Source organism: Cavia porcellus, unplaced genomic scaffold (assembly GCF_034190915.1).
Source record: "Cavia porcellus strain 051 isolate PalLab524CR breed Dunkin Hartley unplaced genomic scaffold, mCavPor4.1 scaffold_3, whole genome shotgun sequence".
Taxonomy (NCBI): Eukaryota; Metazoa; Chordata; class Mammalia; order Rodentia; family Caviidae; genus Cavia; species Cavia porcellus.
In genome coordinates this window covers 43,286,510-43,309,028 of record NW_026947486.1, presented here as the reverse complement: position 1 = coordinate 43,309,028, position 22,519 = coordinate 43,286,510, and the positions used below count along the sequence as shown (strand labels likewise).

The 22,519-nt window shown below is 37.0% G+C and overlaps 1 protein-coding gene across 1 annotated transcript; it reads right to left on the bottom strand.

The window, feature by feature from the left end:
* Positions 1-15,657: 15,657 nt before the first annotated feature.
* Positions 15,658-17,368, bottom strand: Magee2 (MAGE family member E2). Its single transcript, XM_013153663.2, is given in 7 exon segments — positions 15,658-15,857; positions 16,168-16,251; positions 16,254-16,742; positions 16,745-17,005; positions 17,008-17,094; positions 17,097-17,287; positions 17,289-17,368. Coding segments are annotated over 7 exon segments (1,299 nt in total). The 3' UTR covers positions 15,658-15,750.
* Positions 17,369-22,519: the final 5,151 nt, after the last annotated feature.

The window sequence follows — 22,519 nt, the reverse complement described above, 5'->3', positions numbered from 1 at the left end:
GCACAATGTTATAGGTAGCCCACAGTGCTGAGTCTGCCCTCACCATGATACTGTGAGTGGAGAAACTCAGCTAGTTCTCCACCCTGCTGTGAATTATTGTTTGTGCCTGATTCTGGAACAAGAGTGATAGCAGGAACTGCAGAAGCAAAAGTGCTTACTTCTGGTCCCTATTCAAAACCACTATAATTCATGCATCCATGTCTTGGAGGACAGGCTGTTTGATAATCCGGGTTCCTTTTTTATTTCTTCCTGTATGGGGTTTTGAAACCAAGCCCTTAAGAGTGAGCTATAACTCAGGCATTTTAGACAGAGTATCACTAAGTCACATAGGTTGTGCTCAAACTTGAAATGAAAATAGTAGATATTGAAATAAAAAGTACTTGGAAGAACTGTGGTAGCAGCAATGATAGTGAGTTGATCTGTAGCACTCCACCTGCTCTACTCTTAAAAACATTAGAGAGGTGATAGACTTGTCAGAGGAGTGGAACACAGAAGGCTGTACAAGGGTTGGGAGAAGCCAATTGAACTTAGGTCTCAAGTAATCATGATTTCTTTGTGTCTCAGAGTGCCACAGCAACTGGGCAAGTGAGTCACAGACATAGGTGGTAAGGTGATATGGGCAGAGGACCGAGGAACATCTGGAGAGTTGATAGCTAAAGACTCTGGACTCAGACCCCACATTCAGTGGCAAGATCAGAAAAACAAGAAGCACTAATCTTGGTGCATACTTGGTGGGGTTATGCAGCACATATTTAAGGTCTAACATACACTACCACAGAACTGTGGACATCAGAGGAAGTGAATTGTTTGTATTAGTCATCTAGTGGTTTTTTTTTTTTTTTTTTGCTTTTGCTTTTGGTCAATTAGGCTTTTACATTTGTTTTTTAATTATTTGTTTAGTTTTTTAATCTGTTTCCTTGACAGTTTTGATTTTTTTTTTTCACACGAGTGAACATTGTCTAGGTTTTCTGGTTTGCTTTTATATTGTTTTGCTTTCCTTTCATTCTTTCTCTCCTATCTTCTTTGCCACTTTACCATCTCTTGAGTGATCTTGCTTTGTACTTCAGCTTTTCTTCTACCATATTTTGCTTCATTTTTTTCACTATTTTTATCTCATCCCTCTTAAGTTCCCTACATGGTAAAATCACAGGATGAAGGGAAAATTTACTACATTCAAGTTTTTGGCTTATGGAGAATATTGTTACACAACTGTAGCTCTTGCTCTTAATGTTAAAGGTATCAAGTTAATAGTTACCATAGTTTGTCAGTTTCTAGGGTGTACTTGATGTTGTTGTTATTGATAACTATACCATTTTCATCTGAGTGTCATACTTGTTGTAATCAGTTGTTCTCTTTTGTATGACAACAACAACAACATGTGATTGTCTGGGGCCATAATCATCATCATAGTCCAGTATCAAAGGACTGAGTGCTGGACAGAATAGTAACTTCTCACCCCTAATAAATTTGGAAAGTAAGATCTTGGGACAGACTCAAAATGTAAGAGCCAGCTACACTTAGAAGACATCTTTGAAGAATAGACATTTATTATGGAAGATTCAATATTAGTGGTAAAACTACTTACCACAGCAAGTTATAAGCACAAACACAAAAAATTATAAAATGCGACTTTCTTGGTGAATATAGAGTGAACACAGATTTAAAAAACAGAGGATCTTAGGAGAATAATGAAAAGTATCAAGGCTCAACATAGGAAAGAAATGGAATTCAGGAAATAGATTCAGATATCCAAGAGTTTAAATTTTTTTTAAAAAGAGCATGCAGCAGAATCAACTCTTGTGAGCATAGACTATCAGATCTAGAAGACAAGACTGTAGTTAGCAATCACAAAAAGAAAATTTTTTTCAAAATATCAAAGGACCATGAAAACAAACTGTTTCTATGTGATGCAAAGAAATACATAATATCAATTGGAATCGATGAAAAAGCCAGTGGCAGAACAAAAGACATAAACCTGTTCTTATTTTTTACCAGCTATATTCCCGGAAAAGGTCATTATTTCTGGAGTGAGATGATGTGTCAGTACTGTTTTAATTTGCATTTATCAAATGATTAATGATGTTGGGCAGTTTTTCATATATTTATTTGTCATTCATACTTTTGAGAATTGTCTATTCATCCAGATGTCCATGTTTAAATTGGGCCCTTGTATTTGGTAAGTATGATTTTAGAAGGCTGTGGGGAAAATGAACACTTCTCTGCTGTGAGGGAGTGCACAGGTTGATGAAATCAGTCTGGAGGTTCCTCAAAACACTAACATTAGCAACCCAATGTGAACTAGTCATTCCTCCTCTGGGTATCTTCTCAGAAGAATGAAAAGCATCATGCTACAGAGACATATGCAACTTCATGTTTATAGTAGCAGTTTATAATTGCTAAATCTTGAATGTAAACCAAGTGTCCAGTGGATAAAATGATGTAATTTTTCTATAAAATGAAATACTATCTAGCTATCGAGAAAGAACAAGTTGAAACTTTTATAGCTAAGCAGATGGATCTTGAAGCCATAATCTTAAGTGTAACAAATTGGACAACATGTATAAATATTGCATTATCTCTCTGGTGTGAGAAAAATTGTAAATAAGAACCAAAATGTACCACAGATAATAGGAAATGGGAACAAGCTGTTCAAAAGGAAAAGTGAACTGGAGGAAGGAAAGAAGGGTAAAAATAAAATCAGAAAAGAAGGATAAAGTGAAAACAGCTTTGTGAAGAGGGATCAGGAGGGGATCTATAAAGAGGGAAGACAAATGGGCAAGACAAAAAGAGGGATGAAGACGTATCATATATAAATACATAATCTATATAATGAATGTGACCTCTATATATACATAACTTGCTCCAAAGAATTTAAATTAAAATAGTTAACACTCTGCTCACAGAAGTAATGGGAAAAAAAAATCCCAAGCATGGGAAAAATATTTGACATATAGTTAAGTAAGACATATAGAACTCTAATCAACTTTAATGGAAATTAATCTACAGCAAGGAATTTAATAGTTAAGATTCTAGTAATTCGACACAAGAACAGAATATTGAAAGATGCTAGAGAAAAGAAACAAGTCACCTATAAAGAAAAGCCCATGAGAATCCCAGCAGATTTCTAAAAACAAACCCTTAATTCAAGAAGAACTTGGAATGAAGTATTTCAAGTTCTAAAAGTAAAGAACCTGAAACCAAGATTGATAAACCCTGCAAAGCTATGTTTCAAAATAACTGGAGAAATAAAATACTTCCATAAAACGATCAACTGAAGAAATTCATGGCCACCAAACCAGCACCCTAAAATGTTATGGAGGATATTCTAGAAAGACATACTATAATTCTATGAACAGTAGTAGAAATAATCCACCAAACAAAGCAAACAATTAAACATAGGTGAAATATAGGAAACCAACAAAAGAAAAACAATAATGCAAGGATAAGTCAATACATATCAGTTATAACCATATATAAATGTTCTCAATTCTTAAAAAAAGCAAACTGGAGAGTAGATCAAGAAAGTTCAAACAGACACATTGCAAAAAGGACCCTAGCTGGATGGGCTGCTTTCTGTGATCTCTACAACCTGCATCCTGTATAGAAAGGACTATAGGAGACCCTTAAACTGTGCAATGAAGCCTTTGAGAAATAGGATTTCCAGAAGAACATAGCAGATAGATAACAGCAGCTATGAGGCTCTATGAGATAGCCAGCTTAGATCCCAGGAATGGTGCAGTGTGGGGATTCCTAAGCAGGGGGAGATATACCCTGCTGACCCAGGAATGAATTAAGCTAAGAGGAACCACCTGGAAATGCAATCCAGGTGATACAACTGGAATAGCTAAAGTCTCAGTGCCAAAGCTGGAGCCCACACCTCTGGAAACCATGGCTTGAATTTACAACTACTACTGCTGCATCTGAATCGACACAGCAAGAATAGAGATGCAAAAGCTCTGAGAGCGGGAAACAGTGAACTGAATTGAGAGCAGAGCTGGAAGGGAGCCCTGGATTGACCTGCAGTGAATGAGAGGAACGGGCACCCTTCCATAGACTAGGAGACTCCAATAAAGGATATTTTGGGACTGGGCAGACTAGCTGGAACAGGACACTGCAGGGACTTCAGTCACATATTCCCCTTTCAAGCGAGATTGGTGGGGAGGGCTTGACCTGGGTGACACCACAGACTAAGACCCAGTGGGCTAGCCCAAACCAGGTCCCTGCACCTGGCAATGCACCCTAATGCCGTGAAGCCTTCAGCAGGTTGACTGACCTGGAGGGGTGGGCCCAGCATAGGCTGCCCAGGTCTGTGTCTTCCTAGTACATTGCAGTGGTTGGGAACACCTAGCCGGCATGATTCAAACTGTAGCCAACAAAGAAAGAAACTGGGTCTCCTATATATGCTTATATGGAAGGAACAAAAAGTATGGGAAGATGGAGCAACAAGAAAGGGTCCTCAGTCCCCAATCCTGAGAACACTGATCCAGGAAAGGTAAATGCGAAGGAGAATGAGGACAGAAAACACGCAATATCAGACACGGCACCAATAGACATAAAGCGATATCTCTGGGGCCTCATAGATGAGTTAAAAAGTGAAGTATTTAACCAAGTAAAGCAAGATATAAGTAGAATAGTTAGAGAAATGCTAAGTACCATCCAAGAATAAACAGATGGTGGAATGGAAGAACAGAAAAAAAGGGAAGAATTGTTTGATGGAGAAAATAGAGAAAACACAGAATATATGAAACAGATTCAAAGAGATCACCAGGAAAATAAAAACTCTATTGAAAGCTGGTATAACAGCTCGAAAGAAACTAAGGATAGATTCTCTGAACTGGAGGACAGATTTGTAATGTGGGAGCATGAAAGGAAAAACTTCATAAAAATAACAAGGAAACAAACAGTAACAATGCAAAGGCTAGAAGAAGATAAGAGGATCTATAACTTAAGAATTAAGAATGTAAAGGAAGAAGTAGGGATACAAACAAATGAACTGCAAAGGCTATTCACAGAAATAATCAAGGAGAACTTCCCTAATATGCAAAAAGGTAAAGACACTCAGATCTATGAGGCATCCAGATCCCCAGCCATCTACAACCCAAACAGAACTACACCCTGGCATACAATAATCAAAATTCCAGAAATCCAATATAAGAACAGAATATTAAAAACCATCAGAGACAAGAAAACACCCATCAGAATTACAGCAGACTTCTCGGCACAAACCATCAAATCATGAAGAGCATGGGGTGAAATAATTCAAGATTGAAAGGCAATAACCTCCAGCCAAGACTGATATATCCTGAACCACTGTCCCTAGAAATTAATGGAGAAACAAGGTGCTTCCAGGATAAAGAGGAACTAGGGGAATTTGCAACCACCAATTCAACTCTACAGAGAATACTGCAGGACATTCTAAAAGAGAAAAATACCAAGATTCCATGAACAGTGGCAGAGAGGCCACAATCAATGGAGCAGAAAGGGAAATGAAGAAGACAAACTGACAACTAATGACAGAAAAAGCACTCAACAGAAATGAGGCAGAGAAGGTTGCGTAGTATGAACAGGTATTTTGGAGAAAACAAAACATCATAATAGCTTGTGATATTTATTATCATCTTGTTTTGAAGTTCAATCAAGCTTTTCTTCTTTTGTCTCCATTGGTCTTAACCTGTTGTATCGTATTGGATTTTATTATATATGATAATATAAACAAAATCTTTTATAGACAAGGAGATAATAGAGAAACCATTGTTCATTTTCTGTTAGTTGTTTCTAAATACCCTGTAATACTGTCATTCTCTTGAATGGTTTTACATTGTCTTGATATGTTTGGTGCTACATTATATAAAATTTTACTCAAAGATTTCAAGGAAAGAGACTATGATAAGTACTTTTATGTTGGGATATCTTGTGGTGAAACACAATTTTGCTTAAATGGTTATGTTCTGACTTGTGCTGTTTTGTTGCTATGTCCTCTTTTATTTCAATCTCCTTTTTTATTATTTCTTTTTTTATTTTTATCTTTTTAATTAAGGGAAAAATTAATAAAAATAGCAGGATATATTAGATTAACCCATGTTGATTTCCTATTAACTTCATTTGAAACCTTGTATTGCTCTCACCATCTTGTTTTGACTGATGTTACTCTATTCTATTTTGCTTGATAGTACCAAGTTTGAGAGTATAAGCAAGAACTGTGAAGACAATAAGATTCACTATGATGCCCATTCTGGTTTGACTATTATCTTTTGTTGAAGTCCTGTAATGTTTCCAATGTTTTGGTTTTATTGGTTTTGTTCTTTACTTTTTGTTCAATTTTATTATAACTGATGATATAGGCAATTCTTTTTAAGATAGCAAGATGCATTATGGTAACCATTGTTGATCATCTGGCATTTTTTTTTACATTATGTACTATGTCCATCCTTTTTATTTGACTGACTCTGTTTTGTTATGTCACATTTGATTTTATTGTCTTCAAAAAAAAGTAATAAGAACTGTGGGAGTAATAAAACCCAAAATGTGTAATTGTCATTGTAAAAAAGAGAGGAAAAGAAAGTGCTCTAAAAGATATAACTGCATGTATATTTAAGCATATAAGATAGATAACCATATTACTAAGTTTTTGTTGGATCATTGAACAGAACTGTTTTCAGTCCCACTATTTGAGTGTCCACTTTACATGCTTTAATTTTGTAACTTGAACAACTATTTCTAAGATGACAATATGAAATCTATTAACTAGTGATTTCCTACTGTTTATTTTTTTGAAATTCTGTATAACTTGTACCATTTTTCTGTTATTTTTCCTTTTCTACTTAAATAAAATTTAAAAAAAGAATGTTCAAACAACATGCTGCATGCAAAACATATTTAACTCAAAAAGAAAATAACAAAAATAAAGGATGGAAAACCATACTTCATGCAAAAGAAACTCGGAAGAAAACCAAGGATGGCTCCTCTATTTGGAGATAATTTAAACTTCAAGCTGAGACAGATCAAAAGTAATAAAGAAAATTGCTACATGTTTGTTAAGAGAAAAACATAACAATTGTATATGCAAGGAATACCAGTGCACTGAACTATGTAAAACAAATATTAACAAATATGAAAAACCAAATGAGCAATAACACAATTGCAATTGAGAAACCCAGTGCCTCCTTCTTACAGATAGAAAGACTAATAAGACAAAAGCTAAACAAAGAAATATGAGCACTACCTGAAGCCTGTGAACAAATGGATTTAGTAAATATCTAAAGATTGTTCCATCCTACAACACTTGAATACACATTCTTCTCAGTTGTGCATGGGACATTCTTCAAACAGAACACACAATAGCTCATAGAATGTGCTTAAGAAAGTTCACAGATAATCAAAATTATCTCCTGAATGTTATCAGTGCAATGAAATTGAAAATCAATGGCAAAAGAAAATACAAAATTACATAAACACATGGAAATTAAATAACACAAACCTGAACAATCAAAACAATACATTCTAACACAGTGGGAATAGAGGGAGTGAGCCCCACATCAGCAATTCAATCTAGATTTTATTTATTTTTTTGTGGCACCAGGCATTGCACTCATGACCTCACAATTACCAGGCAGGCACTTATCCTGCTGAACTAAATTTCTGAACCTTCCCAGGTTTTAGAACAGATATCTCCTACTGCAGTCATTCCAAACCCTATCCACAAGGGTTCCAAACAAAAGTCCCAGACTCAGCAAATTGTAGGTGGCTGTGATGTCAGTGATAGCCTTTGCTAGTTAATCAGTATCAGAGTCTCTGGTGAAAAAGCTCAGGCAGGGCATGTAAATGTCCAATGCTCACAATCACATAGATGATGAGACTCACAGAGATAGATACTGAAATTTTGAGTTCATAGGGCCAAGTGGGAGAAAGAGAATCAGCAAAAAAATGACAAAGAACAAAAACACCAAACATACTCACAGGTCAAATTGATCTGTGTCCAACTGTCAAATTTAATCAAATAGCAGTGGCCCCTCAAGTTTCCTGCTAATCCCTAAGTCTTGACATAGTCAAGACAAACAACCACCACATCCAGAGGTCAGGGTCCAAAATTTTGTCAATTCCAATGTCCAAAAAGTGAGGTCAAATCCTACCTAGGTCAGTTGGGAAGCTTTGGTTGTCCTGTTTCATTTTAGTTGATCTTTCCTCCTTGACCGAGCCTTGGGGTAGCTAGTCGAGGTCAGCTGGAGTGCTCTTAGTTGCCCAAGTCTCAGATACAAGGTCACAGCCAATACTTACATGCCTGGGGGATTTCTGTGAGGATCTCACTGGGGTCTCCAAATGTTGTGACGGAGAGAAACATGTGAGAAATCATCCATGGAGGCAAAAACTGGATATAAGCAAGATTTTTTAGGCAGTGGATAGCGTTCAGCAAACTACTGGAACATCGACCCCAAGGGACAACTGAATTAGATTTATTTACAGTTTTAGTTCCAGATAGAAATGAGCAAGGATTTATTGAGTCATTTGCTTGGAATCTACTTGGTACAAAGCATAATTTTCATCAAGGGTGGAGGATAGGTTATAACCAATCATCTTACAACAGCTCAAGGTGAAGCAAGGTGAAATTTCATATTTTAGCCCAAAAGGTTATTTTTGGGAAAAAAATGTGAGAACAGAATCTTACATTCTTTCTACAGCTAAAATGCTAGCTGAGACCTAAGAAGACTCATTTCAAGATCAATACCACAGTATCTAACATAAAAAAGTTTTCTACATGTGTAAATGTGTTCATCAATTATTTGTTAAACTGAACACATTTTGATGATCTTTGAATGTTGAGGGACACCTTCCATGTAGATGGGAGGACAGCACTGAGTGGAAGTATGTGAAACCTGGGCTGAGTTAGGTCTGACTTCTTCTGAGTATAGTTAGCAATGAGGGCCACACAGATTTGGGGGCTGTCATACATCTGAGGGATCAGTTTTTCTTTATCCTGGAAGACCTGAATATTGATTTTTCTCCACTTTATGTGGTTCTGGATACTGTCTTTCTTCCCTGTGTCAAAGTTAAACACAGCTACTATTAAATTATGAAATAAATGATCTTATTAGACAACTACTAAAAGTAGAGGAAAAAACTGAACTCCATTTCAATTTGTATATAGGGAATTTGGGCATATTAAAGCAAGTATAGAAGTTGAGAAATACTGTGTTCAGGCAAGTGAAAATTATAAAGGTTTAGTCAAAGTAAATACAATGAGGCTAGCTATGTTTGTTAGGTGAAAGTTATCAAAGTCAGGATTTTGTTCTTTCAAGAGACTAGGTGAAAGAAGCCCTAACCATTTTGATGATTACATTTTAGCTAATAACTTTCAGATCCTTGAGAGAGACATTTCTGTATTTTAAGAGAATAATATTCATAGGAGTAAGCCCTTCTTAGTAAATGCTTAAAACAAGGTAAAACAAGGGAAATCTGAATTCTATTATCAGGTATTAGCTAAAACAAACTAAATCTTCCTGACAGCACTGAAATTAAACAATGATTTTAATGAAAGTCTGGGGTCAATTCTAGGGTTGTGAACTTATGTAGCTAGAAGCCATGCTAGAGTTTGGTTAAGAGTCTTAGTGCAGGTTTTCGAATGATGTTATGCCTCAAAAATTCTGCAGCTTTAACCTTTTCCAAACTGGGAGAATGTAAGCACCCATTGTGATGTGAAGAGAATTTAAATAAGTGGTTTGTGTTAACAGCTATGTCAAAACCCCCTCTTTTTACTTTTTCTTCCTACACTTTGCAATCCCACCTCCAATCAAGAAAAAAAGACAGCAATACTATGTGGATACAGTAATTTACACCATGGCCCAACAACCAGACCTCAGCATGGTCTGGCTGCTCACTGGGTACCATGATAAATACCTTCTCTAGGATAACAGCCCTCTTTGTGTTGCAAAAGAACAATACAAGTTGAAGCTTTCACATGGCACAGTGTTGCCTGCTGATCTCCCAGGGAAGAAAGCTTCTTTACTCTGTGTTCAAATTCTCAGAAAAGAGGGAAACTTCTAAAACTATGGTCATCTTGTGTCCTCTCTTTCTCTATTCTTTTTGACTTCTGTTTTTCAAGGGAAGTGAATACTGCTTGGAAATAAACTCTATCCTGATGATCTCATACCAAACCAATTGCTTTCAAGGGTGATAGTTTGAATAAGACTGCTGAGACATTAGACTTCAGCTTCCAACTCTCTTCCTAACTTTGCATCCTTAAAAGAGAAATCATCCTCACTGACTGGGATTCCCTGGGGAGCAAGTAAAGCAGTTGCTTTAAAAACATTGAGATCTTCTTAAAGAAACTACTCATGACACTTTCCCTAAGTGTCTTGTTCTTGAATGTCTGCAAATAATATATTAAAAATGTAGCTATATCTCACTATTTCATAACCACTGAGGGTTAATAGTTACTTGAAGTATTTACAAAAGTGAAGACTAGCAATTCTATGAACTTAACATTCACTCAAATTTAGCTACCAAGAGGTTGAGAAGTATCAATCAAAAATAAAGTTTTGGCAAGAAATTACTAGACTAGGGTACCACTGAATTTGGTACAATGGTTCTGACACCATTAAATAGCATTTGTGTGGCCCAATCCTTTCCTATCAACTTCTTAACAATAGCTTTAAGTGGTCTAGACAGAAATGTTGAGTAACCTTTCTAAGGTCAGATAAGTGACAGAGTCATCAGAGTCATCTTTATAGATTCAGAGTTCTGGTTTATTTTAAAACATGGTCCCCCTCCTTATGAGATACATTATTTCTTCTAGAGGAGTCCAGAACAAAAGTGTCTTGGAGTTCCCTTTTCCTTTTCAACTACTTTACATCTAGTTTACATCTAGTAATCTTGTCATTGGAGAATTTTTACAGACTTTGATTATTATCTATTAAGAGAGAAAAGCAACTCTTCTGGAGAGTGCTTTGGGAAATTCCTTGAAGGAAGAAAGAAGAAAACTATGGTGACCTTTGAACCTTTAATGTATTTATGGGATGGTATAAGATGGTTGAAAGACAGTGATTCTAAAGTTTTAATTAACTTGAAATCCATGTATGCCAGTATATCTTAGCTATTCCTGCATTGTACGACTATTTGTGTACATAGAATTTGAAGGAGAGAAAGAGCAGGCAAAGGTTTCTCTAAGCACCCATCTTTTTCAGCATAATAAACTCTTGGGTTTCAGCTTCTGAAAGTGAACATATTCTCAAAGTTATCGGTCCTAAAATATTTTAATCATAATTCAAAGTGAATTATGAATGGCACTGTAAAGAATAAGAAGTCTATATCTAATCAATATTAATTTCACAAGATATAACTAATCAAAACTGGGTATTTATGGTCCAGAGAATTTGTCATTGAACTCAGATTTTTTCATTTTTCAAGTAAAATCATGTAGATGAAGAATTATATATGGTCCGCTCTAAAGCCTCAACAGTGATTTACAGTTGAGAAATTCATGCAGTGCCCTGAATATGTCTTGTTTTTCAAAATGCACTTCCATCCCTACATATTTCTCATAATAAGTGTTAATACTAGGTTAATGTTTGAAGGACAGAGAGTACCTGAGCATCTTTTGGTCTTCAAAGGAATGGCAGTGGTCACAGAAAAACTTTAATACTTTTCTTCAATGTGCACATGTGCCCCATGAACTATGCTTGTCATTGCTGACAACTACATGTAACACTTGCCTATTTCCCCTAGTGAGCCCTTTCCAGACCTTGTCATGGTCCAGGAAGTTTATATTTTTAATCCCATTGAAAAGTTACTGGAATTCTGGAGAGTTGATTCAAATCTATCACTTTCAGTGCAACCCATGGTGAGAATAAAGACACCAATTTATATTTGTGGGGAGCCAAGGAGGTCCTAAGTCTAACTAGAATGATGGTTATCTGGAATGAAGGCCTCAACCCAGAGACAAACTCTGATTTTATTAATTTGTGAAGAAGGGAATGGCTTGAGGATGATTGAATGTGAGAATGGGGGTTGAGGAGTGCATGAATACTGTGAGCTGGGCTAGGTAGAAGGGCTGAAATCACCTCTGTAATTAGCAGAGAGAAGGATATATAGAAAAAGTAATGTGTATCACACAATTTGAGGTAGCACCCAATGTTTTGGGGCCAGTGCCTCAGCTCTAATATGTAATTATTTATGCCCTGGGAAGTCACAGCCTCTTATTCCAAGGCTAGATCCCAGTCAACAGTGTGGAGCTTGGATCTCCATCTTCAACCTGCTCACACATAATTTTTGGTAGCCACGGTGTGAGTAAATACTTCATCATTCTCTTACTTCAATGACTGCACATCAGCACCTTGGCCAGAACAATTTACATTGCTTAAAGTCATTTGAAGGGATAAATAAAAATCCCAGCCAGCTCTGTACATATGGAATATATGGAAATAGGGCCAGGTTTAGCCAAAATGGGATAATTGTCATTCTTTCAAGAGTCATCCAGATGGTCCTCCACAATTTCTTACTTTTATTTTGCATACTAAGCAGCTCTAGACAATTTAGGAATTCTGCCAGATAAATGCTCTTTCAGTATTTCAAATAACAATACTCAACCATTTTGGAATCCCCAAAATGGTGATGTTTGACTCTGCTTTGGATTAAAACCAATGGACAAGATTGGTGGTTTACAGAGGAGCAAACTGGATAAGAGTAGGACAGAGTAGAAACAAAGGGCATAGTCTATATTTAGACAGCTGCCATGGCTCCAGTGATGAATCAAAGAGCCAGAGATGATCTCAGCTCTAGTTTCATTCACCTTCTGAGGGCTATAAACGTGCCTTTCTACCCTTGCCATGCTTTGTATCTTCAGAAAGTCTACATATTTATGGAACATAGCACAGGTCAGTAAGGGATTTGCTTGGACTTCAAGCTCAGTTGTCATTGAATGGCTCTGTGACTTGGAAAATAATAATTCAGGGTCAGTTTAGTGGAGTATCAAACAAATATTAAAATTCTTCTTGAAAACATTGGTAGAAAAATTAGAGTTAAGGACATGAAAAACCCCAGCACAGTACTGGGTACATATTTATTTAATACTATAACAATTTTCAGCTTTACACTGATGGTACTATACCTTGCTTTTGGCAGGTTTCTCTCCACTGGGACCTCCAGTGTCAGAGGACTCAGAAATCTAAAACATTAGAGTAATAAAAATTTGATACTTTAATCTACTTGCCTCCTTCCCTTCCTCTACTTTGCAAGTGTAACTATTAATACGTTGTGTCAATTTCAGAAGTTTAGAAGCTTAACTAAATGATTCAGCAGTTCTATACACTGGCGCGTAGAGGAAATGCCCTAGGGTGACTGTTTATGATCAGGGTGTTGTAATGGTTGATCCATTGTGTCAATTTGAGAAGTATAGAAATTTAAGTAACTCATCAAGAATCCAGAGTCCTCACTTTGCAAATATCCTGGGCAAAAAGAGAGCAGGAAGATGTGAGTATTACAGTCACCTCAGGGCTTTTTTGCTCTTGTTACTTTTGCTGTCTTCTGCCATCATGAATGGTTGCCATCTGCTTGGAGCCAGATGATTATTGACTGAAACTTTTCCAAAAACTGTGTGCTAAATAAATCTTTGCTTCCTTAATTTTGGCCATTGGATATTTTGCTCCAGCAATGAGAGAAATGGAACTAACATATATAGATAGATAGGTAGATAGATAGATAGATAGATAGATGATAGACAAAGAGGTAGATAGATAGACAGATTGATTGATTGATTGATTGATTGATTTAGGGTCTAAGAGAGTTGAAAGATGAAAGCTTCATAGTTTTGTGTGGAAACAGGACCCCATTTGAAGGTCCAAGATTTTGCACTGGATACCTTTCCCACTAATAACCCTACCTGATACCATTTACCAGAACTCCTTCAGCTGAGACTTTCCAGTTATTAATTCTCTCATTACCAAAAATCCTGCCCTTAGCCATTAGTTCTTGGAATGCAGGATAACACTGTGGTGAAGGTTGTATCACCCTGGCAGTGATGACGTATCTTCACAGTGGCTTTCACAAAGCTGCTCTAATTAGGATTCTGCATCACATTGAGTCAGACAGGGAGGTCAAGGTTGTGTATTTTTCCTCTCCCTTTTCACTAGCTCAGCTAGAACTTGTTTTCTACTGGAGGCTGACAAAAATGTAAGGAATGGGGCTTTCAGCTTTGATGCACGATAGTTCTCTATTCTCTTTATTTTATGTCTCTCCTCCCTCAATAAACCATCTTCTTCTTAAAAAAATTTAGGAATATCTTTCCACTCTCTCCTATTAGTATGTGACAGTTGATTGTAGACACTGGTGATTAAGAGAATATAAAAGAGCAGAATGTTTTTGGGTGACCGAAATGAAAAAATAAATCTACACTCTTCCTACCACAGTTAGAAGTGATTTTCCATATGATACCTACCCCAGTGCTAGTGATGCCTCTCAGATATTATTACCTGCTGGCTTTCTAGAGAAGGTTGACTGGAAACTAGAAGCTGTGAGAGGAGTTAGAATGAAGAGTACCAAAATGTTAACACTTTAACTTTCAGATTGGATGCTGAAATAAAAAAAAACCTTAGTGACTTATCTTGTACAAAGTTTCTTCAGGTTGATTGTTCTGTATGACCCAATATCCAAGACCAACTGCCTTCAGCAAAATCAGTATTGATTTCCAAGAGCACTCTCTGAGGTAATGGGTCCTTGTTAATTCTGTCACAGACTTACTGCTTCTAATCACCTTCTCCCATAACTCAACAATGTCTATTTTCACATCTCCCAAAAGGTTTTTACAGACTGCTCCTATCTTCACAAACATTTCTTCCTCTTCCTCTCCTCAGCTTTAAGTCTCACAACATATATCTCTAAAGCACATCTTGTTGCAGTTCTCCATTCTTCCCACCACTGACCATTTCCTTTCTCACTGTGATTCATACTCTTAAACCTTTTCCACCATCCACCACTTCTTGGATCCTGATGTATTCTCCACTGCCTCTTGTAGCCCTTCAAGGTTGCTAGTTATTTTATGTTGATGGGAACTGATTGGGATCATTCCTGTGGACTCACATAGCACAATCCTGTCTGATTTTCTTACACCCATTATATTACTTGCCATTACATAATATAATAATGGCTGCCTTACTTTTATAACTCTTTTCTATTAAGCCCTTAAGTTAATTGCTGGGACTATTAGAATAGTAGACTACCCAGCACATAGCCATTTGCTCAAAATGTGCAGTTGCTTAATACAAGTTTACAGATTATGTAAGTTCATAAGCAGGGTATTTAGTTCATTATACTTTTTTTTAATATATTCTGGAACAGCAAGGCAACTACAAGCAAATGGTAATATTTTTAACACACAAGTAGACAAAAAGGAAGACAATCACAGATTAGTGGTTTCATGTTTGTTTTTGTTGGGTATTTTTTGTGAAGTGTAATTTAACTTCTGCATCTAATCATTTTACTGATTATTTTAAAAACATAAATGTTTCCAATAAACTTTATATAGCTGTCTGAACTTCTATGCTGAAACAAATAAGGAGGATGAATAAGTAATTTATTAACACTGATCATGAAATTAATTATGGGTATATTAAAAAGGAGGGAATCCTATTAGAACTGGAATACATATAGTAAGTACAATGTGTGCTCCCTGCTACCAACACTCCCTCACTTCTGATTTTGAGCTCCAATGCCCACTGCCTCAAGACAGCTTTAGTAAATACCATTCACAATCTTTTCTAAACTTCACATGGAGCCAAAGAAGAACATGGCAGTTGCTTCATATCTGGTTCTGACTTCATCTTCCACTAATTCCTCATATTGCTCTGGTCAGACCTGTGGTCACTTCCTGTGGATTTGTAACAGTAGATGACCCTTTAAGCAAGTATGCTTAAATTTGTTATTTGCTCAGATAACAGTTCCAGTTCCTGTTACTTTTGTTTCTTAGAAATGGCTGGTCACTGTGATGCATAGCAGGTCACTATGATGTATATTGCAAGCCACTCTGCCTCTTTACTTCCTGCTTGCTTATTCTATATAAGCCCTAGACCGCCAGAGATCAAGGCCTGATATTTTGGGAATGATCCCAATCAGTTCCCATCAACATAAATAAAGCTGTCTCCAAATTCTGATTGCCATTTTAGTGTTTCTGGTTGCTGCTGAAGATCCTGGCCATATACTACAAGGCTTTCATTTTGGTGGTTTTCAGATAAGTTCAAGGATCCTACAGAAGCTCATTTTTCATGTATTAGAGTAAAACAGTGGCCTGCATTACAAGGATTGCTGTCTCATAAACATACAAGTGATGGTATTCTTTCTCTCTAAATCTCTGAAGCAAATTCAGATACTGTTCTTCTTGACACAGGTGACAATCAGGAAAATCAAACCCAGGTTTGGGATCACATATTCCTGAGTGGGTATCCCCAGGCTCTGTCACATTACTTGCTCTTCTACTGATTCTGGTTGCTGGACAACGAAATAGATGGGCTCATTGACGTAAACCTCAATCAGATAGAGCCCAATAAACAGATCAAGAATTAGAGAAGTTTTGCTGAAGATATTTGAGAACACATATTTGAATATTTTGCTGGATAGAGCCAATAAATCATCCTGATATACAGTAAGTAACTCTTTAGTGACACTAATGGTTGACTGGACCAAATCATTTGCCTTATCACCTTTGGTGTTCTCTGAATGTAACTCTAATCCAGCAGACTTGCTTCTTTTTAGACTATTCCAGCTTGCAGGGTCTTGTTGCAGCCTTTTAGCCAGATCTGAGGTTCTTCATCATGAACCTCCACCACAAACTTCAGTGCTTTCATCTGTAGGATTTCTCTGTTGGGTTCAGGACTCCACAAAATTTTCAATTTGAGGGGATTTGAACCACACATCAACCTGTACTCCAAGAATTGCATATCCACAAAGTCAACAGTGAGGAGATTTTTTGTGATCTCAAAGAGGTTATTGACCCTCTGAAGCTCATCCAACAAATCAACTTTAACAGCTGGCCCCAAATAGAGGCTTGTCTTGCCCAGTTTTCATTCAGGAGGATGCTGCCTAGGACAAAGGCCAGAAGTCCTGCCTTTGGGTCTCTGCTAGTCTATCTGTAGTCTGGGGACCCCATTTGCTGATAGAGTTGTGGATGTTGGCCTCAGGATCAAGAACCTTAAGTTTCAATCTAAATACCTGATTCAGGTGTGCTGAATCTCATCTGAGTATCTCAGAGAACTGATCTGAGTATTCTTTGAGAAACTCCAGCATCTCTGGCTGACGGGCAGATACACAGTTTGGCTTTTATCATGAAATTCACCAAAGTAATCTACCTGTCTTCTATCAGGCAGTGGATCAGGGTGCCCTCAATCATTGGGCTCTTTGTTGAGAACATCCATATTGCTTGGTCAGTGGCAGTTTGAGCACTGGCACTCTGAGGATTGACTGGAAGCTAAGAATTCTAGGAGACACCAAAGATTAACTTGCAACTGAGGGATAGATACATTAGTAACTTTTGTTTCACCCCCATTTTTGGTGTAATGTGCATAGATCTTTGGTGTTGTGTGCTAGGATAGCACACATTCTGGCTTACCAGAGACATGGCTCCAGGAAAAAGGAGTATTTAGTGATCAGCCAGAGAGAGGACAGGAAGTGCCTTGTTAACTAGGTATAGTGCTGAAGCCTGAGACCCAGAAACTAGGTAGATTAAAATTGGCAGCCATGAGAATGCAAATTTGTTACAAATGCACTTAACAGTAATGAACACAAATTAGAAGAACTGACCCTTGTTGCAACCTTCTCAGGTGCATTCCGGCTCTGCAAAGTAATGTCTATAACCCACAGCAATTCTTCCATTCCTGCCTCCCACTTTTTCAGGGCAGGCATGACTGGTCCAAGTGCTTGCTGATGGACTCAAGCTTACAAGAGAAGTGAATTGAAGAATGATTACGGGATAGTGGATGTTCAACAATGCTGTAAGAGGACTTAAAAAATAATCCTCTTGAACTCCCCTCCCCATCCTATAGTTATACCGTCTTGTTCTGGTACAGATAAGGTCAGAAACTCTGTTCTGTAAACAGTTTATGTCATCTTTCAAGATTCATAAACTCTATCTTCTTTATTTTTATTTTTATTGGTACTGGGGATCGAACTCACGACCACCTGCTTGCAAAGCAGGTGCTTATACTGCTGAGCTAAATCCCCAGCCCCAACTCTGTCTTCTTTAAAGGCTAAATTATTAAGTGCTTTGTCTTGCTTCTGTACCCTTGCTTTCCCCACTCCGCCCCTCAGTTTCTAAAGATCAATCAATCCCCTCAGTCAAATGTATAACACTACAAGTTTTCTTTTAACAGCTAGCAATTTGGACGAGTTCGGTTGGGTCGCTATGAATCTAAAATGTTAGAAATAAATCTTCATTTTTTCATTGGTTGATCAGTATCTCTTGGATACTGCAACATTTCTGGCAACCCAAATGAGATCAGAGATGTCAGATTTGCTATATCTCCTTTGTCTGCAAGACAGAGAAGACCTGAGCTGCTGGACACCTGAGACCTCTCGTGCTAACGGGTGAAACTGCAGCTCAGAGAACTTAGCAGCCTTCTTATGTCCCCTGTCAGTGAGAAGGGAACTTGAAAGGATTCAAGGTGATTCCTGAGCAGGAATGTACTACAGGACTGTGGTAAGGTTTTGGAGGCCCAAGTGAAGAAAATTCATTACATTAGGTTGGCAAGAGAGCCCTATCACCTCCTGGGGGAGTGTGCCTAGTCACTTTACATGGATTGAGTCAGATGAAACCTACAACACCAAATGGAATATGGGAGGCTCACGGTAAAAATTACTGTATAAAAATAGGCTCAGATTGAGAGCAGATTGCAGGTGATTCTCAAATATCTCACAGGATAGGCTGGCAATCATAGTGTCAAATTGAATACAGGAGTAGCCTGCAGTGAGAAATGTTTTAAGAGATTGTTGAAATTGCAGGAGTGGCCTGCAACAGGAGGGACTAAAAAAGCCAACACCAGGATAAAAACAACCTAGAAAAAGGAAGTACATACATGTATGATTTTGAGCAAAATAAAATGTATGGATCCAAAGTTGCTTATACTCACTCAGCTTCAGACTGAGGGAAGAAAGCAATCTAATCAGTTTGAAAATGAATGTAATTGAGAAAAATTGTGCTATAACACATGAAAGCATAAGAAATCTGCTTAGCTTTATTGCACCAGTATACACAGGCAGGGTTTCACAGGAAGGTTAACAGAAATAAAGACCACCTTGTAAAATGGGGTGATGACTCTGACCATCCTGAATGGCAACCAAGACATTAAAACAACTGAACAACCACAGAGGATGGAGGTGCAAAGCAAAGACAGTGCCAGCTGTGCCTGTTAACTTTAGAGGGGCAAAACAAGGATTGTATTTTCACTTCAAAATAAATGTGATGTACAATGCCAGTTCTTGTTTGGTGTCACCAAGCTGCTGCTGTCTACAGGTATCTGAAAGCTAGAACATCTCCAGTGTGAAGCTAAATGGCTCAGCCCGAGGGAGAGTTTATAGGAGTAATCAGGTTACAAATTTTAACCAATTGGCAAATGTACTTTCAGTTTCTAGTTTGAGTTGACTTGAATAAAACAATTTAGTGAATTGCAAATTCTTAAATTCCAATTACTGGACTAACTTGCTCTTTTCTCTGCTTTTGTTGGTTTAAGATAAGAACACTGACTCGAGGTTACTCAGAAATCTATTAAGAGTAGGTCAAATTTATTATATGAAGGAAAAAACACTTTAAAATTTAAGTAGCCACAGTGAAGTTTGTCATAAAAGGTTTATACTGAGAAAGAAAAATATTAAAAAGACTATAAATATAAGGTATACTTTTGGTATGAGAGAATTTTTATGATACAAATATTGTACAGCTAAAGAGACAGAGAGATAATGACAAGACTGAGCTGTTTATGTACATTGGAAAAAGCTTATGGAAGTTGTTTATTTTAAAAATCATTACTTATTAATTTGGGGGAACTTTGTTCCTTCAAAAACTTCCCACAAGAAAAATGATCAAATCAACCTAAAACAAAAATGCTTTAAAAAGTAATTTGCAGCCAGGTGAGGCAGCATATGCCTGTAATTCCAGCAGTTGGGAGGCTGAAGCAGGACTGTTGCAAGTTCAAGACTTGTCTGGGCTACAAAGTGAGCTCAAGACCAGCTTGAGCTGCATAGGAAGACCTTGTCTCAAAAAGACAAAAATGTGATTTGCTTTACAATACAGCAAATATTCTAGAAAAAGCACTGAATACCACCCCACTAAATTTTATGTTGGCTAACTTTAAAAGAGTATATACAGAAAATGATCAAATAAAGCTAGTCCTCTTCTGGGGTTAAAAATTCTGTAAAATAGACTTTCCTTTGATAGTAAATGGCTGGCCAGTTGGAAGGGGTAATTAACAAAATATCAGATGTATATATTGAATATCAGGATCAGTTTCCCTACATTAATCTTTGTCTAAATACAATTCAGACTACAGCCATGTGACACCAGCTTTATCTAGCTGCTTTTTGAAAAAAACTAGGAATTTGCTGGCATGAATGCACCCCAGCTTTCAGAAGTGAGTAACAAAAAGTATGTAAATCATGACCATGAGGCCAAAAGTTGATACATTGCTCAAACAAACAAACAACCCTCCCCAAACACATCTGTTTACAGTAGTGCTTACAGAGGAAATTTTACAAATCCTACTAAGGTGATAGAGATCGTGACACTGATGAAACTTGAGAGTCAAACAAAGCTGAGATCCACCAGTCAACCAAAACTAGATTGGAATCAATGTAAAAATATGGACTCTTGTTTATTTTTTTCTGTAAATCTGTATAACTTGTACCCTTTCTCTGCTTTTTTTTCTCCTTAAATAAAATTTAAAAAAATATGGACTCTGACAAAATAAATATTTCAAACTGATAGCAGCAGAGGTGATAAAAATTCCAAAAGTAAGGTGCTACCTGCAAAAGTCTATTGTTTTCAAGGGAAAAAACAAAATGAAACAAAACAACAACAAGAAATATATGGTGCACTAACTGGGCTGACAGAAAGTAAAGGCTGCCAGGACTAGGTCAGGGATGGGTATCTCCATCCCTTTAGATACCCCAAAGCCCATGGATACAATGAGACTAGGAAGTCAATTCAAGGACATTTTGGTAGATGATAAAACTATACATTTGGTAAAGACACAAACTATTGGAATGTTATTCAAAAATCATATGACTACAGTTAGAGCCACTGGAGCCCCCTAAAAAGGCCATTTTTCTGATCTGAGAGTTGTATCATAAAAAGAGGTTTAATATAATTTTCTGTGTCTTCCAAATGGGATGTCCTGCTGAAAAAGAGTACTACTCAAAACCTATATGCCCAAATTACCTTGGGACACAGGATTTTAAAAAAAGACAACACATCACAAGGGTGACACTGAAGAATCCCTCACCCAGCTGTGCAATACAACAAAGAGTAAACTCAAGCAACAGAAGAGGCTAATAAAAACACACTGAAGCAACAGCAATTAATAAAAAAGATCCTCACACTGAATGTGAGCTTTGAAAACCTTACTAGTAACAAGATAAAACTAAAACCAGAGTGAGACACATCTACATTTCCAAGAATACATTAAACATCAAGAAACAGACAAAATTGGGGTCTTCTTGACAGCAACAATTGACAGCACAGAAAAAACAGCTGGGCCATAAGGCTAAAAAATGCACACAAAAGTGCCTAACAACTGAGGAGGAAGCTACAAGAAAGCACAAGGCTGTACTGGAGAAAATCCAACAACTTAAGGTCAATATATAAGAGGTTGATGATGCTCGAAACATTAGCCAGAACAATTAGACAAGAGAGATAAATAAAATGACTAACGATAGGAAAGGAAAAAGTTAAACTGTCATTATTTGCAGAGGATATAATACTACACATAGAAACCACCAAAATCCATTGAAAGATTTCTAGATGTAATAAACAAATTGAGTAATGAAGCTGGATACAAAGTCAGAACTCGAAAATCAACAGCATTCCTGTACACAACTCACTGAGAAAGAGAAACCACATCCTTCACAACAGCACCCAAAAATTTAAAATACTTAGGAATAAATCTAACAAAGGAAGAAAAAATTTATACAGTGAAAATTATAGTACTCTGAACAAAGATATCAAAGAGAATTTCATAAAATAGAAAGGAATTCCTTGTTCTTGAATAAGAAGAACGAACATTATGAAAATGGCCATTCTCCCAAAATTGTTATACAGATTTAATGCAACTCCAATCAAAATAACATTAGCATACCTCACTCATCCAGAAAAATTGTCCCTAAAATTCATCTGGTACCAGAAGAGACTTAGAATGGCACAGACAATTCTGGGCAACACAGGCAAGGCAAGAGGCAACACAATCCCTGACTTGAAGTTATTTGACAAAACTACTGTGATAAAATCAGCATGATACTAGAATAAAAACAAACCTAAAGATCAATGGAACAGAAT